Source organism: Castanea sativa, chromosome 1 (assembly GCF_040712315.1).
Source record: "Castanea sativa cultivar Marrone di Chiusa Pesio chromosome 1, ASM4071231v1".
In the NCBI taxonomy this organism is placed as follows: Eukaryota; Viridiplantae; Streptophyta; class Magnoliopsida; order Fagales; family Fagaceae; genus Castanea; species Castanea sativa.
The window spans coordinates 66,089,603-66,102,566 of NC_134013.1; the positions used below are offsets into that span (position 1 = coordinate 66,089,603).

General features: G+C 33.8%; 1 protein-coding gene across 2 annotated transcripts; it reads right to left on the bottom strand.

Annotated features, from left to right (window-relative positions):
- Positions 1 to 6,964: 6,964 nt before the first annotated feature.
- Positions 6,965 to 11,699, bottom strand: LOC142622503 (protein kinase PVPK-1-like). 2 transcript variants are annotated; one of them, XM_075795984.1, is made up of 3 exons: positions 11,484 to 11,699; positions 9,502 to 10,690; positions 6,965 to 8,044 (listed from the first exon to the last, which is right to left on the bottom strand). In XM_075795984.1, exons 2-3 carry the CDS (start codon positions 10,653 to 10,655, stop codon positions 7,177 to 7,179), a joined length of 2,022 nt encoding a protein of 673 aa, XP_075652099.1. In that variant the 5' UTR covers positions 10,656 to 10,690; positions 11,484 to 11,699; the 3' UTR covers positions 6,965 to 7,176. The 2 variants fall into 2 exon arrangements, with proteins under 2 accessions (XP_075652099.1, XP_075652100.1); XM_075795985.1 differs by having other exon boundaries at positions 9,502 to 10,675; positions 11,484 to 11,666.
- Positions 11,700 to 12,964: the final 1,265 nt, after the last annotated feature.

Genomic DNA, 12,964 nt, shown 5'->3' on the forward strand with positions numbered 1-12,964 from the left:
AGTCCCAATAAATCAAGTAACTCTTAGTATTTCTAATGAAACATCTAAGATTTTAATCTCCAAATACCGAGTAAAAAAAATCAAGTCAAAATAAATACTCATCCACTTCAATAATCCCCTTAATGAGGAAGAATGTTATTTCTATTATTTTAAGCCTGTCATTGTGAGGATGCAACAAAGTGAATAACAAAGTTTTTAAGACTTTTGTTAGTCAATACAATCAAGCACTTACAACATGGTTAAATTTCTTTAGCATAAAAACTATATAGTTTTATTTTGGCAAGGACTAACAAATGTGTCATATTTTGTCTTACATTATTGGAAATTACATCATAGCATATACTATGATATTAACATATTAAATTCTTGTCTTGTCTTTTATTTTCTCAGGGCTTTAATGTCTCTATTTGACTTTTCTTTTTTTAAGGACAACTACAGATATACGATCATCAGAACTATATTTTAAGAATGGGATAAATACAAATAAATCATAAGGGGAATGAATGATTCTAAGTTGCCTTGTTATTTTGTAAGTGTAAGGCGAATGAACAATTCTAAGTTGCCTTGTTATTTTGTAAGTGTAAGGCGAATGAACAATTGTACGTTGCCTTGTTATTTTGTAAGTGTAAATGGGAATTGAAGCATCCCAATTAAATCTCACAAAAAGAGAGCAAATGCCACTAAACATAGTATTATTATCCCGCTCTTTAATTAAATCCCACAAAAAAAAAGAGCAAATAATTTTTATAATGAAAATATAAGCCTAAGGAAAATAAAGAAAAGGGGGTAAGATGTATTTGAAAAGTGGATAAATTTTTACACACACACAAAGAAAAAAAAAAGTGGATAATTAAAATAGAAGCTATAACCTTTTTAATTTAAAATATGACCAAAATCTCATGACATTTATAAGTTCCTAAATTCGAAACCTCTTTCTAGTATCTTGGAGCCGCACTCAAGGAATTCTTTCCTATAATAACCTCATGTATATGGAATGAAATGATTACATACACTCAAGGAAATAGTCAATTACTCATAGCGGTATGGATACCCTTATTTGTCAAAAAAAAAGAAGGGTAAATGCACTTTTGATCCTTATATTTTGAGGTCATTTCTATTTTGATCCTTACATTTTTATTTTACCACTTTTAGTTCCTAAATGAAAACGCGTTCCATTTTGGTCCTTACCGTCACTCACTTAACGAAAATATCCTACATGGCAAACGAAATGCACTGTTGCCACAGTAAATGCTGATGTGTCTAATATAATAATGATAAAATAATGATGTGGCTAATAAAATAATAATAATAAATTTATCTGATATTAAAAAATGCCATGTTAGCATTTAATATAATTAAAAAAACTATCTGTTTTAATAAAATAAAAATGAAAAAAAAAAAGAATTGAAACCCAAAATAAACATGAATTTAGATCTAATTACATCTTAAACATGAACACAACCCAGAAATTTTAATCTTAAGAATACAAACTCAAAGCACAACTGGAATACAAGATCACAAATACAATAATCTCCATAACACAAGAACACACACAAACCTGAAACCTCCAGCAAATCAAATCTATAAATCTAGCAAGGAAACACATAGAACATGTAAACCCAAACACACATATCCACACACATCAAAGCCTACATATTTACAATTCAAAATTCAAAACACAAATACTTCAACAATACACACATTCATCTGAATTTACACCCATTTTGAAAGCAATCCAAATTTACACACACTCATCAGCTTCTTGCAACCAAACCTAATCAACAAACCAAACCAAAAAATAAAAGAAAAATAAAGAGTCTCGGCCATACCCAAAACAAAAAGACAAATGAAATTAAAATAAATAAAGAAATAGAAAACAAAACAAAAGAGGAAAGGAGAGTAATAACAACGGCTAACATTGGTGGTGGTGCTGGTGTATGCCGCCACTGTCATTGATGGTTGGGTTCGTGGGTCTCAATCATTTCAAGTTGAGTGAAAGAGAAAGATTAAATCTGCACTTCGCCTCTATTCCTAGATCTGTGTCTTTGGAGAAGAAAACCAGCACTTCGCCGCTCACAGCCACCACTCGGCAATGACGTCTCTTCGAACCGACCTGGTCTTTTGCCATCTCTCCACACCTTTTTCTCTCTAACCCATCCTCTTAGACTGAAACTCCAAGGTTGATGTTCCCAATGGTTCGAACCCTCAAGGCCAAAACCCAAACAAATTCACAGCAGTGACCCAATCTCACTTTGTCTCATATGTCAATTCAGATCTCAAACTGCTCTCTTTAAAAATGAGAGAGAGGTACCTTTGACTTTTCATGTTTTGGATTTAGGGAAGAAATAACAAAAGTGTTCTTCCCGAAAAATAATGAAAAGCTAATGAATTTTTTTTTATTTAGTTATTAGATTTAATGTTTGTTTTTAGTTTTGTAGAGACACAATTCGAACCTCCAATTCACAATTAAATGGAATGGGCTTGAAAGACCTTTTACAATAAATTTGTAGAGAGTGGGTTTGAAATCTAGATTTTGAGGGTGGTTCAAACAACAAAGAAAGAATAGGCCTCGAGCCCAATGGCACAAACAATGAGTTAACTATAAGAATATAAATGAAAGCTCCTCCTCAAACGAAATCCGAGGATAGTTTATAGTATTATTTCTTAAGATTGGTTACAATTATAGATCGCTAGATTATCATATGCTATTCTTTCTTCTTTCTCAAGTAGAAGCCTCCCCTTCTTCCGAAGGTTTTTCCTCTTATTTATACTTCCTCTTCTTCTCTTTATCACCTTCCACCTCATGGTTGTAACGCTGGCTTTGGATACTTGTCTCATCAAATTTCTCCAAAGTCCTCTAGGGTCAGGGACCAAGTTCCAAACCTCATGCACAGGTCTCATTTCTCCATTAATGCAGTCAGTATATCAATTGCAGAGTTTTTAATGTGTGGGCGATGGTAGCAGCTTTACCTTAGATATTTCACCACTCTTCTATTGTCCTCCACGTGTACCGTGTCTTCCCGTAACCATAGGATTTTTTATAACATAGACTGGGGATATTAAACCTCTATTCCTATGACCTCGACTTTAATATCCGAGGACAAATCTCTTCCTCGGACATAATTGTTCACTCGTTTATCACATATTTACCTGGCATTTTCTTTATGAGGTACATTCATGTACTCCTAGATTATTTGATGTCCTTGGATTGGGTTTTTAGCCCAATAGACTTTGTTGGGCCATTCTTTGTAAATTACTGGGCCCAATGTCCCTACAAGTTTAATTTTCTTTTTGTTCAAACATTATGTGAGATGACTTTTAAAAAAAAAAAAAAATGATGATGTGGCATTTTTTAAATGCCAAATAATTTTTTTAATATTATTTTATTAGCTCCGTCAATATTTACTGTGCACTCTGTTTACCACGTAAGATATTTTCGTTAAGTGAGTGATGGTAAAAACCAAAATGAAATGCGTTTTTCATTTTAAGGACTAAAAGTGATAAAAAAGAAATGTAATAACCAAAATAGAAATGAATCCAAAATATAGGAACAAAAAATTGCATATAAGCCAAAAAAAAAAATTTAATTGACCAAAACATTTTAAAATTATAGATTTTTTTTTTTAGAAAAAAATATAGAATTTGAATGTCCTAAATCTCCCTAAAAATAAACAAGAATTCCCATTACATCCAGGACCACGTGATCATTTTTAGTCCAGGGTGTACTTGATAACAACTTTTCGAGGCGGTTGGACACTCTCTCCCATCAAATTGGGTCAGGAAGACTGGAAGATGGATCTTCCGTGTACGCGACTACGGGAGTAGTGTGGTCCTACTTCAAAAGCCCAATGAAAGGCGCGTGGAGATGAGAGCGCGCGTGCAGCTACCCACTAACAGTGTGAATAGAATCTTTTTTTAGCATTTGAATTTGCTGAAGTGGCCTTTCATGATTGGGCCTTCAATAACCTTTATGAAACAGACAGTGACTTTGGGTGGGTCACTAGTTTGTTAATCATTGGTTTAGTCAATCCTCCGTTTTTTGGGTAACTTGCGTCATGATTTATGCATTAAAAATTGTTTAACTAAAAATTATTTCCTTTCTTTAGAAAATCAATTCCAAAATGCAAATTTTTTTTTGGTTTTTTCCAAAATGCAATTTTAATTCCAAGCATACAAGTGATTTTTTTTTTTTTTTTTGGGATTAAGTGATTGAGGCTTAAAAAGAAACTAAATTTGAAAATGATGGTTATTAGGCTGACCCTACTAGCCAATAACATGTTGAAACACATTCATTCTAAGAGCATACACATTTGGTTGTGTAAATCAATTTTTTCTAGCCAAATTATAGATCTAATCGCCCAATAAAGATTCAACATCTCACAAGCTATGATTTGACATTTATTTGTTTTTGTGTGGTTCACATGGATTTAAAAAATAAAAAAAAACGCGTGTTTTGTATTTGGTTTAAAAGGATTTTGCTAATATGTGCCCTTAGGGCACACAATAATTAATCATTTATAGAAATATTTTCTCAAAAATTGAAAAAGTGTTGACAGTTTTTTCAATTTTCAAAAAAATGTTTTTAAAAATAAATAGCTTAATGTGTGCCTTAAGGGCACACATTAACAGGACCCGGTTTAAAATATAAGAGAATTATAAAAAGATTTAATCGTAAATATGATAAAACCAAATAGAAATTGTTACAACACCCATTTTAGCTTTCGTGTTTATAGAGAGGGGTGTTGGGGCGATGTTTGAAGCATGGGCTAGCAAAGGGGGGTTGTTGGACATAGGATGACGGGACATAAACAGATCAAAATGAGAGATTGGGAGGGTAGTGTTGTGGGTATGGGTCATTTGGATTGTGGGTGTGATTGTTTTGGATGATAGGTGTGGTGTTTTGAGCGGAGAAAAAAGAATAATAAAAAATATAATGAATATCTTAATGGAGAGGTGAAGCGATAGAAAGAAAAATGTTGAGTGTATTTTATAATTAAATAGTTAAAAATTTAAAATAGAAAAAGAAAATGTTTTCTTCAAAATTTAGCTAATCTTCAAACAATTATATGTGAATACTTTAGTCCCAAGATAACCCACTAGACCCCTTCTTAGCCTACAAAGTAAGATTAGGCAAGTAAATAAGTTATGAAGAAACATGATTTTCAATTAAGGTATACTTAATAGAATATTAGGTGTCAAATACCTTAACATTTTTTTTTTCTTATTGTACAATTTCTATCGCTTAGAAAATGCATAATTAGCATAACACATAAATCAAGGCTCCAAACAAACTAAATTATCCAATCTTGACTCAATAACTAGACTTGATAAACTCAAACTCATGAACTTGAATGTATCTGACCCAAAAAACATGTCGGGTACAAGTCAACAAGTTATTACTCAAGGTTAAAAATAAAAACAGATAGAGTGAATTAAATTATCAATTTTTACTTACATAATTTTCACCAAATTTAGTCAACATAAGTGTAGATAGATTCATAGACCAGACATTAAGAAAAAAAAAAAAAAAACCAATTTCATTTTAAACTTTCTTTTTTGGTTAATTTATAACCAAAACTATCATCCATCTATAAGGGCACAACTGGTTTTTTTTTTTTTTTGGGAGAAAATATAAGGGCACTTTTGTATGTTAGGCAAACAAAGCCACTTCATGCCTACTTGCTCTTTCCAGGGGCACTTTGTATGTGTCATATTTTTGTGGATGTTAGATAAACAAGCCTAATAAGTATGCCTACTTGCTCCTTCCATTGTGCCCTTAGTATGTGTGATATTTTTAGGGATGCCCAATTGCTGACGCATGCTCTTACGAATTTGAGAATTTCAGGTGGGCCGAGGGTGGACTGTCAGTTAAAGCTGGTCCAAAACAAAAATCACTTGGCGTCAGAGGCATCAACCATGCCATTCACTCAAAGTGGACCTCGTAAGTCAATCACCACCCAACCGAGCTTCTATTGTGCATTTTAGCCATCCAAATCCAATTTTTACTTTTTCGACAATGTATACAAAACTGTTCATGAATCATTCAAAACTTTTGCATCTATTAGTAGCAATAAACTAGAGGTTGATGAATGTCGATCCATTCAATTTGCTCACCTCAAGATCCCTCGAATTTTCGGACTAAATTTTTACTTTTTAATGGGAGATATAGCTTGTGTCTAGTGTAAAAATGCATTGGAAACGAGCTTCACCTTTTAATGGATACCTGCAGCTAATTATTTTAAATTACTGAGCCATTTGCAACGTTTATATTACATTTTTAAAAATTTGCCATCAATATATATGTTTTAATAATTCAATAATTACAACAATGGAGGATGAGAAGATCCAAACATTGATGGATCCATGTTAGGCCAATGGCCCCCCAAAATTCTTTTTAAAAAATAGTATCTGTAAATTAAAATTATAAGGTTTCTTTTTGAAAATATTAAATATGGACAAAGTTTTAGAAAATCATATATATTTGAAATGACAAAGACAAAGTAGTTAAGTTTATAACACCCTGAATTTCAATTGATATATATGCATAAAATTGTTTTTTGAAGTATATAATTGTTATAAGAAAATATAAGGTTAGCTATATTCATTGTAATCTGGATGGAAGAAACTCCGGCTTTCCTCCAAACTAAATTAGCATCTGATGTAGCCTCTTAATCAGTTTAATGAAAGTCTGTTATTCTGGTTTAAAGGAAGAATAAAGTAGACCTTGCAGATAAGTGGATAAGAGAGGTAGCCTATAGACTCAAGCAATGAGCCTTGGTGGAAACTCACTGTGCCCTTCATGTGAGTCAGATAGATTTTGATTAGACCAGGCCAACCTAAACAGGAACGTGCCCACAAGAATGCAAGTGGGAAAAATGGGAAGAATCTTGCAAAAGTAGGCATTTTCAATCTTAAATACCATCTTTCCACCAGGACAAATTTAATTTAGCAGAATCAACAGGTGTAGGAAAGAAAGATCAGCAACTTCATTCCTGATTTTAATGCATTTGCTTTTCCTCATTGCGTTTATCTTGTGCCTACAACTGCAGAGCAGTTAAAAGTGCCAATTGAAAGGAACTAACACTTCTTAGCTTTTTTGCAATGGAAGGAACCATTGAGGCACAATACAATCGAGGAGACGGAAACTGGTACAAAGAAGGAAAATGGATACAAGAATTAAAAGAAATCAATCTCTAAATAATTACCTGAAGGCTTCACATCAACACCAGGCACCTCAGTTGTGGGTGCTTTTGGCGGATCAATGATAGGGAAGTCCATCACAACTGGTTTTGGCACGTCTGGGGGATTTGTACAACGGATGAGTGCCCAATTCACACTTTGAAAGAAAGGATGTTGCTTAACTTCTGTAGCACCACGCCTATAAGCAAGACGATGCTGTGGCTCTTTTACAAGTAGACCCCTAATCAAGTCTCTGGCAGCAAAGCTCACAGAAGGTGACTCTGGAAATCTCAAGGGCTGGCCAACCACATTAAATAGAGTAGCCCGGTTCCCAGCTCCCTTGAATGGAGTTTTACCAAACAAAAGCTCATAAAGAAATATCCCAAATGTCCACCAATCTACAGCACTACCATGGCCTTCACCTTTAATGATTTCTGGTGCCAAGTACTCATGTGTACCAACAAAAGACATTGACCGAGCACTGGTGGGTTCAGCAATGAGTTCAGGGAGAGGAGTTACTTGATGACATGTTTCATTCTTTGACTTGTTCTTTTTTTCTTTCTTGGGCTTGCCTGATAAGAAACGTGGTGCAAAACAGGCAGGTTGGATGCAATCTGGCTGCATTACACAAGTTGGCTCTATGCAGGCAGGTTGAACACAGTATGCTGAGTTCTTTGTCTCCAAGCTTAAGTTAGAGGATCTCACCAGAGTTGGGCAGACAGCACATCTTAGAGAGAGGTCAAAATCTGAAAGCATTATGTGCCCATCTTCTCTCACCAACACATTTTCTGGTTTTAGGTCTCTGTAAATGATACCAAGCATGTGCAAATACTCAAGAGCAAGAAGAACTTCAGCCACATAAAACCTGCAGTGACAGTGTAGATCAATGGGCTGAGAATACAATCAAGGATACATTATCATTTTTTCTTTCAAATTAGGTTCAGATAAAATTAAACCTTTATCATCATTGTCATCAATACAAACAGTTACCAAGATAGATTGGTAAGAACAATTGTGCCAGAAATCTTAGTTCAAATATCATGTTTTCTAATTTCTATAACACATTGTGCATTCACTAGAATTATATCAACAAAAACAAGCAAAAAGAAAAAAAATATTAGCTTTTGTGAGAACCAGGAGTATCGCTTAATATGATGGAATCCTTTTTCTTTTTTTTTTTATTCCAATTGTTTTTCAATTTTAAATAGTTCCCCAAGAGGCTACATCCCTAGGAGAAGAAAGTCCTACCAGATATCCTTTTTGGCTCTTCCCCACCCCCACCCTCCTTTGGCTATTAATTGAGTTCATTGTTTTAATGACAACTGATAATGCACAAACTTACCTTCTATTTGCTAGCTTTGGCATAATATTTCAGAACTTCAATATATCTTACATTCATGAAACATATTCTATAAATTAAATAATGGTAACAGCAACAATAGAAACAACTTATATGTGTATAGACAAGCCAAGCTTAGTATGATGCCATAGAGAAAAGGAAAAAGCAGGAGTTAACTTAATGGAAGAGACTTCCATGCAAGAATTAAAGAAGTTAAAGAAAAATAAGAAAAAGAGAACTTGTTATGACTGCCCAAATCATCATGATGAGGGACAGCATAGGGAAATTAGATAGCAATCACAAATAAGGTTGTAGTATCAAAATATAAGGCATAACATCAAGTTCATGCAGGTGACAACTGTTCGTAGCGTGATTCCACTAGGTTGGTATTCTCAAAATTGAGTTGTAAGCAGGAATAGTTCAAAAGGAATGTTTATGGCAAAGGAAATTCATGCTTGTTGTTTTAGAAACCTCCTAGGAAAAAAAAAAAAACTTTGCATAAGCGGTTTCTATCAACATCAAAGATTGGTGCATTCATAATAGTGGCAAGATCTAAAGATTCACTTGATCCACTAGACGAAATGGACTAGTATATAAAATCAAAGTTTGCAGCTCTTTAGCTTTCCCCAAGGTTTCTACGGCAAAGATGACTCCTCTTTTATACCAGCCAAACTATTAGAAAGAGAGAGTCTGTACAAACCACTGAAGTCTGATGCAAAGTCTACCAAGAAATTTCTGTATTGTTTAACATAAAAAAAAATAATAATAAGAGCGTAGTGAGACCATCAAATGAATCAAATCTAGAGAGACAGGGTTAACTGGAATTGGACGCACAAGTTATTCTGGATTATATTATGAGAACCAACATTTTTATCTTTACCAGTAGCAGCAACATAAACTATTTTCCTGAGTGCATGCATCTGTACAAATTCAAATGGTTAAAGCAACGAGAAAAGGAACAGGAGGAGAAAACAATTCCTAACCTGGCAGCATGCTCTGGAAAATACTTTCCCGGTTGTTTTTGCCTGAGTGCATGCAGGTCTCCACCGGGGCAAAACTCCATTACCAAGCAAGAGAACTTCTCTGTTTCAAAATATGAATACAATGTGGGTAGGAATGGATGATCCAGAGATTGCAGTATCTCTCTTTCCGTCTGAGCCCTCAATAGCTTCTTGCGAGCAGCAAGAGCTGATTTATCCATTACCTTCATGGCAAAATAAGTTTTAGTGCCCGTCAACTCTGATAGATAAACGTTGCCTATATCTCCACATCCCAGTCTCTTCAACAATCTAAAATGTTTCATTTCCAACATCCCATTACGAGATCGAACAGCTTGAATTGCTTCCCATCTTATATCATTTGCCTTGTGGGGCTTGTACATGGCACTGCTTAAACTACTTGAGCTGCTCTCATCACTAAGATCACTGCCAGTGCTGCCTCTGTACATGCTGGTCTTCCTGCTCTCGACAAGATCACAAGCATTAGTAACTTCACCACTTTCAATAGACTTCTCAATGCTGCTTGTGCATTCACTAACTTCCGTGTTTGTGAAACTTTGTTTGGCTTCTGAATACAGGGTGGCAGCATAGAGGCTATTTGGAGGACTTGGACAATAGGTTACCGCTGATTGAGAAGTACAGTGGCCATTCATTTGTTCAGCACCTCCTTTACTTGGAAAGAAAACCGAATTTTCAGATTCCGACAAGCCACTTGAATTACAATTCTTTGAATCAAAAATGGGATTGTTGATGTAAGATTTCATTGCCACTGCAGAAACCTTCTCCTCATAAGAGGTTCCACCCACTTTCCTATCAACATAATTGGGGGGCCCATATTCAGATTTTCCTTTATGTGAATTGTAATAGTGTTTTTCTGTCTTCAGTGATTCTGCATGCTGCACATCATCACGGGTCACCTTGTGGGATGGCTTTTGATTAATCACATAACCATTTGGATAGCTGGCTGTTTTCATGGCATGATTATGAACAGTTGCATAGGAAGTGGAAGAAACCACTTCATGTCTAGTTTGTTTCGAAGATGGAGGCCGAGAGGAGTGAGGAGTCTTAGATCTTGAAGGAGAGTTGTTGCCTATTGCCAAATTCTGAGTCTTCGAAACTCCATCAATAAGTGACTCCATTCAGCAATTTCAAACAGGCACTGCCACACCAAAATCTAAACTAAGCACAGTGAATTTGTGAGACAAAACTGACAAAATGATAAGCAATATAATCCCCCTCACCACCACCACCACCACCACCTTATACCAAAGCCATTAATAACAAAATCTTAGACTTAACGTCTATCTATTTTTCAAAAGAAGAAAATCTGTGACAATAACTATGTGGTTGAAACCTAGGCGTGAATTTTGATGACCCTGTATGCAATTTCAAATAAAAATCATAATTAACAGAATTTGCAGAGTTCCATCACACAAATATTTCGTTCAATTAAAGAAAATTCCAAAGATTACGGATAGAACAAGAAACCTATAGCCGACCCGAGATACCAAGACAGCCATAGCTAACCCCAGAATCAAGATAGTGAACTTAATTAATACACACACAAAAAAAGGGTCAAAAACTAACAAATTCAATCATCAACTAAATAAAAATGCATTGCTTTGACATTCCTACACCACCATAAAGAAGTTTCTCAATGACCCAAATGGCATTTTTGCTTGCCAAGCAAAAATGTAGTAAAAGAAAAGGAACGAACTAGAATTTGAAAAAACAATCAAGCTCGAAGCTTTCATTGTTTGTGACCCAAGAAAACCAACCCCTCCATTCATTTGGAGCCAAAAAAGCAACAAACTTGACCTTCCCCTTCTTTTCTTTTCCCACAATTTCTCAATAGCCAAACGAAAAACAAGGCAAGAAACCCCAAAAAAGCAAAGAACCAAAGAATCATAAAGAAAGAATGAAAGAAATAAAGGGTACAGTATAGTTTTAGTTTTAGTATAGCATACCTTTATCTTTCTTATATTGTCAGAGAAGAAAGAGTACAATGCAGAGCAAGCAATCCTTCATGACAGTTGGAACACACAGAGAGAGAACCAAAAAACCTCACAGAGAAAGTGAAACAACTTTGGGATGTCTTTGTGTTTCTCTGAAGAAGAGCTTCAGATCTGATCGAAACAAAGAAAGAAAGAGACTCACAAAGACAGAGACAGAAATGGAACAATAATAATTACAGCAGCAACAAATTTTTTTTTTATTATTGAAAAGGTTTTTTCTGTTATTTTTCGTCGTGTAGCTAATGGTGCTTTTGCATAGGAATGGGATTTTTGTTGAGAGAGTAAAAACTAAAAACAAACCCAACCACAAGCAAAGCATAGCCAAGGTAAAATAGTCACTCAAACAAACAAAGTCACTTTTGATTCATGGGGCACCCCCTTTCACTTCACTCTGTATTTTATAATGAACACCTTTCTAAAAAGGCAACTTCTTCATCATGCAAATAAAGGGAAAAAAATTTAACCAAAAATATCTTTAACAATTTTTTATTAGAAGAGGAAAAAAATTATGATTCTTTTGATATTTTTAAACTTTTTAAAAATAATTTATTAACAAGAAGAATGCTAACAGATGCTCTTAAAGCACAATTTATTTTTAAAAAAATTATAGGAAAAAAAAAGTAATTAATGTTTTAACAACTTATTTCATTTCCCATAAAAAGTGGTTTCAAAACTTTCCTAAAATGAATTGTTAACCATTACCCTAAGAACACTTGTTAGCATGACATTATTAACAAATATCTTTAGAGCACCCAAACCCATAAATAAATAGTTAAATACTAGTAAATTGAAAGAAAAAAAATTACTTTTTTTTTTAAATTTATATTTTCCCATATAAATTGTATCAAAATTTTTCTAAAATAATTCATTAACAAATGACTTTAGAGCATTGTTAACTGGACCCATCAATAAATAGTTAAATATTAGTAAATTGAAAAAAAAATTCTTATCCTAAATCACAACTTTCTAATCTAGTATTTTTGAGAGGAAGTTTCTAATCTAGTTGAAAATTAAATCTTATTCCTCAACAAATAAAATCGACTTTTTCTCTATCTCATTAAAAAAAATGTTGACTCTTTATATATATATTGAGAAGAACTCTTTCTGTACGTAGTTAGACACAATTAAGTTATTTGACTATTTCCTCAAAAAATAAGAATAAAGAAAAGCCAGGAATAGGTTAGTAATTACTAATTAGAGAAGCATTATGAGAAACCTAAAAAGGGTTAAAAGATTTCTCCCATATTGTGAGCAATATTGATTATTTATAACAATCTACAAAATTCAATAGACTACGAACATAATTCATTAAATAATAAAGTGAAAAAGTAAAAAACTATGTTTAATTTTTTATTTTATTTTATTTTAGATTAAATATTATTTGTAGTTTGAACTTTGAAGAACAAAGATTTAAACCACACATTTATGTTTCA

Coding starts and splice junctions, on each gene's coding strand:
- LOC142622503 (XM_075795984.1), bottom strand. CDS start 10,655: ATGGAGTCACTTATTGATGGAGTTTCGAAGACTCAGAATTTGGCAATA. Junction 8,045..9,501: donor TTTCCAGAGCATGCTGCCAG/GTTAGGAATTGT, acceptor CTGTCACTGCAG/GTTTTATGTGGCTGAAGTTC.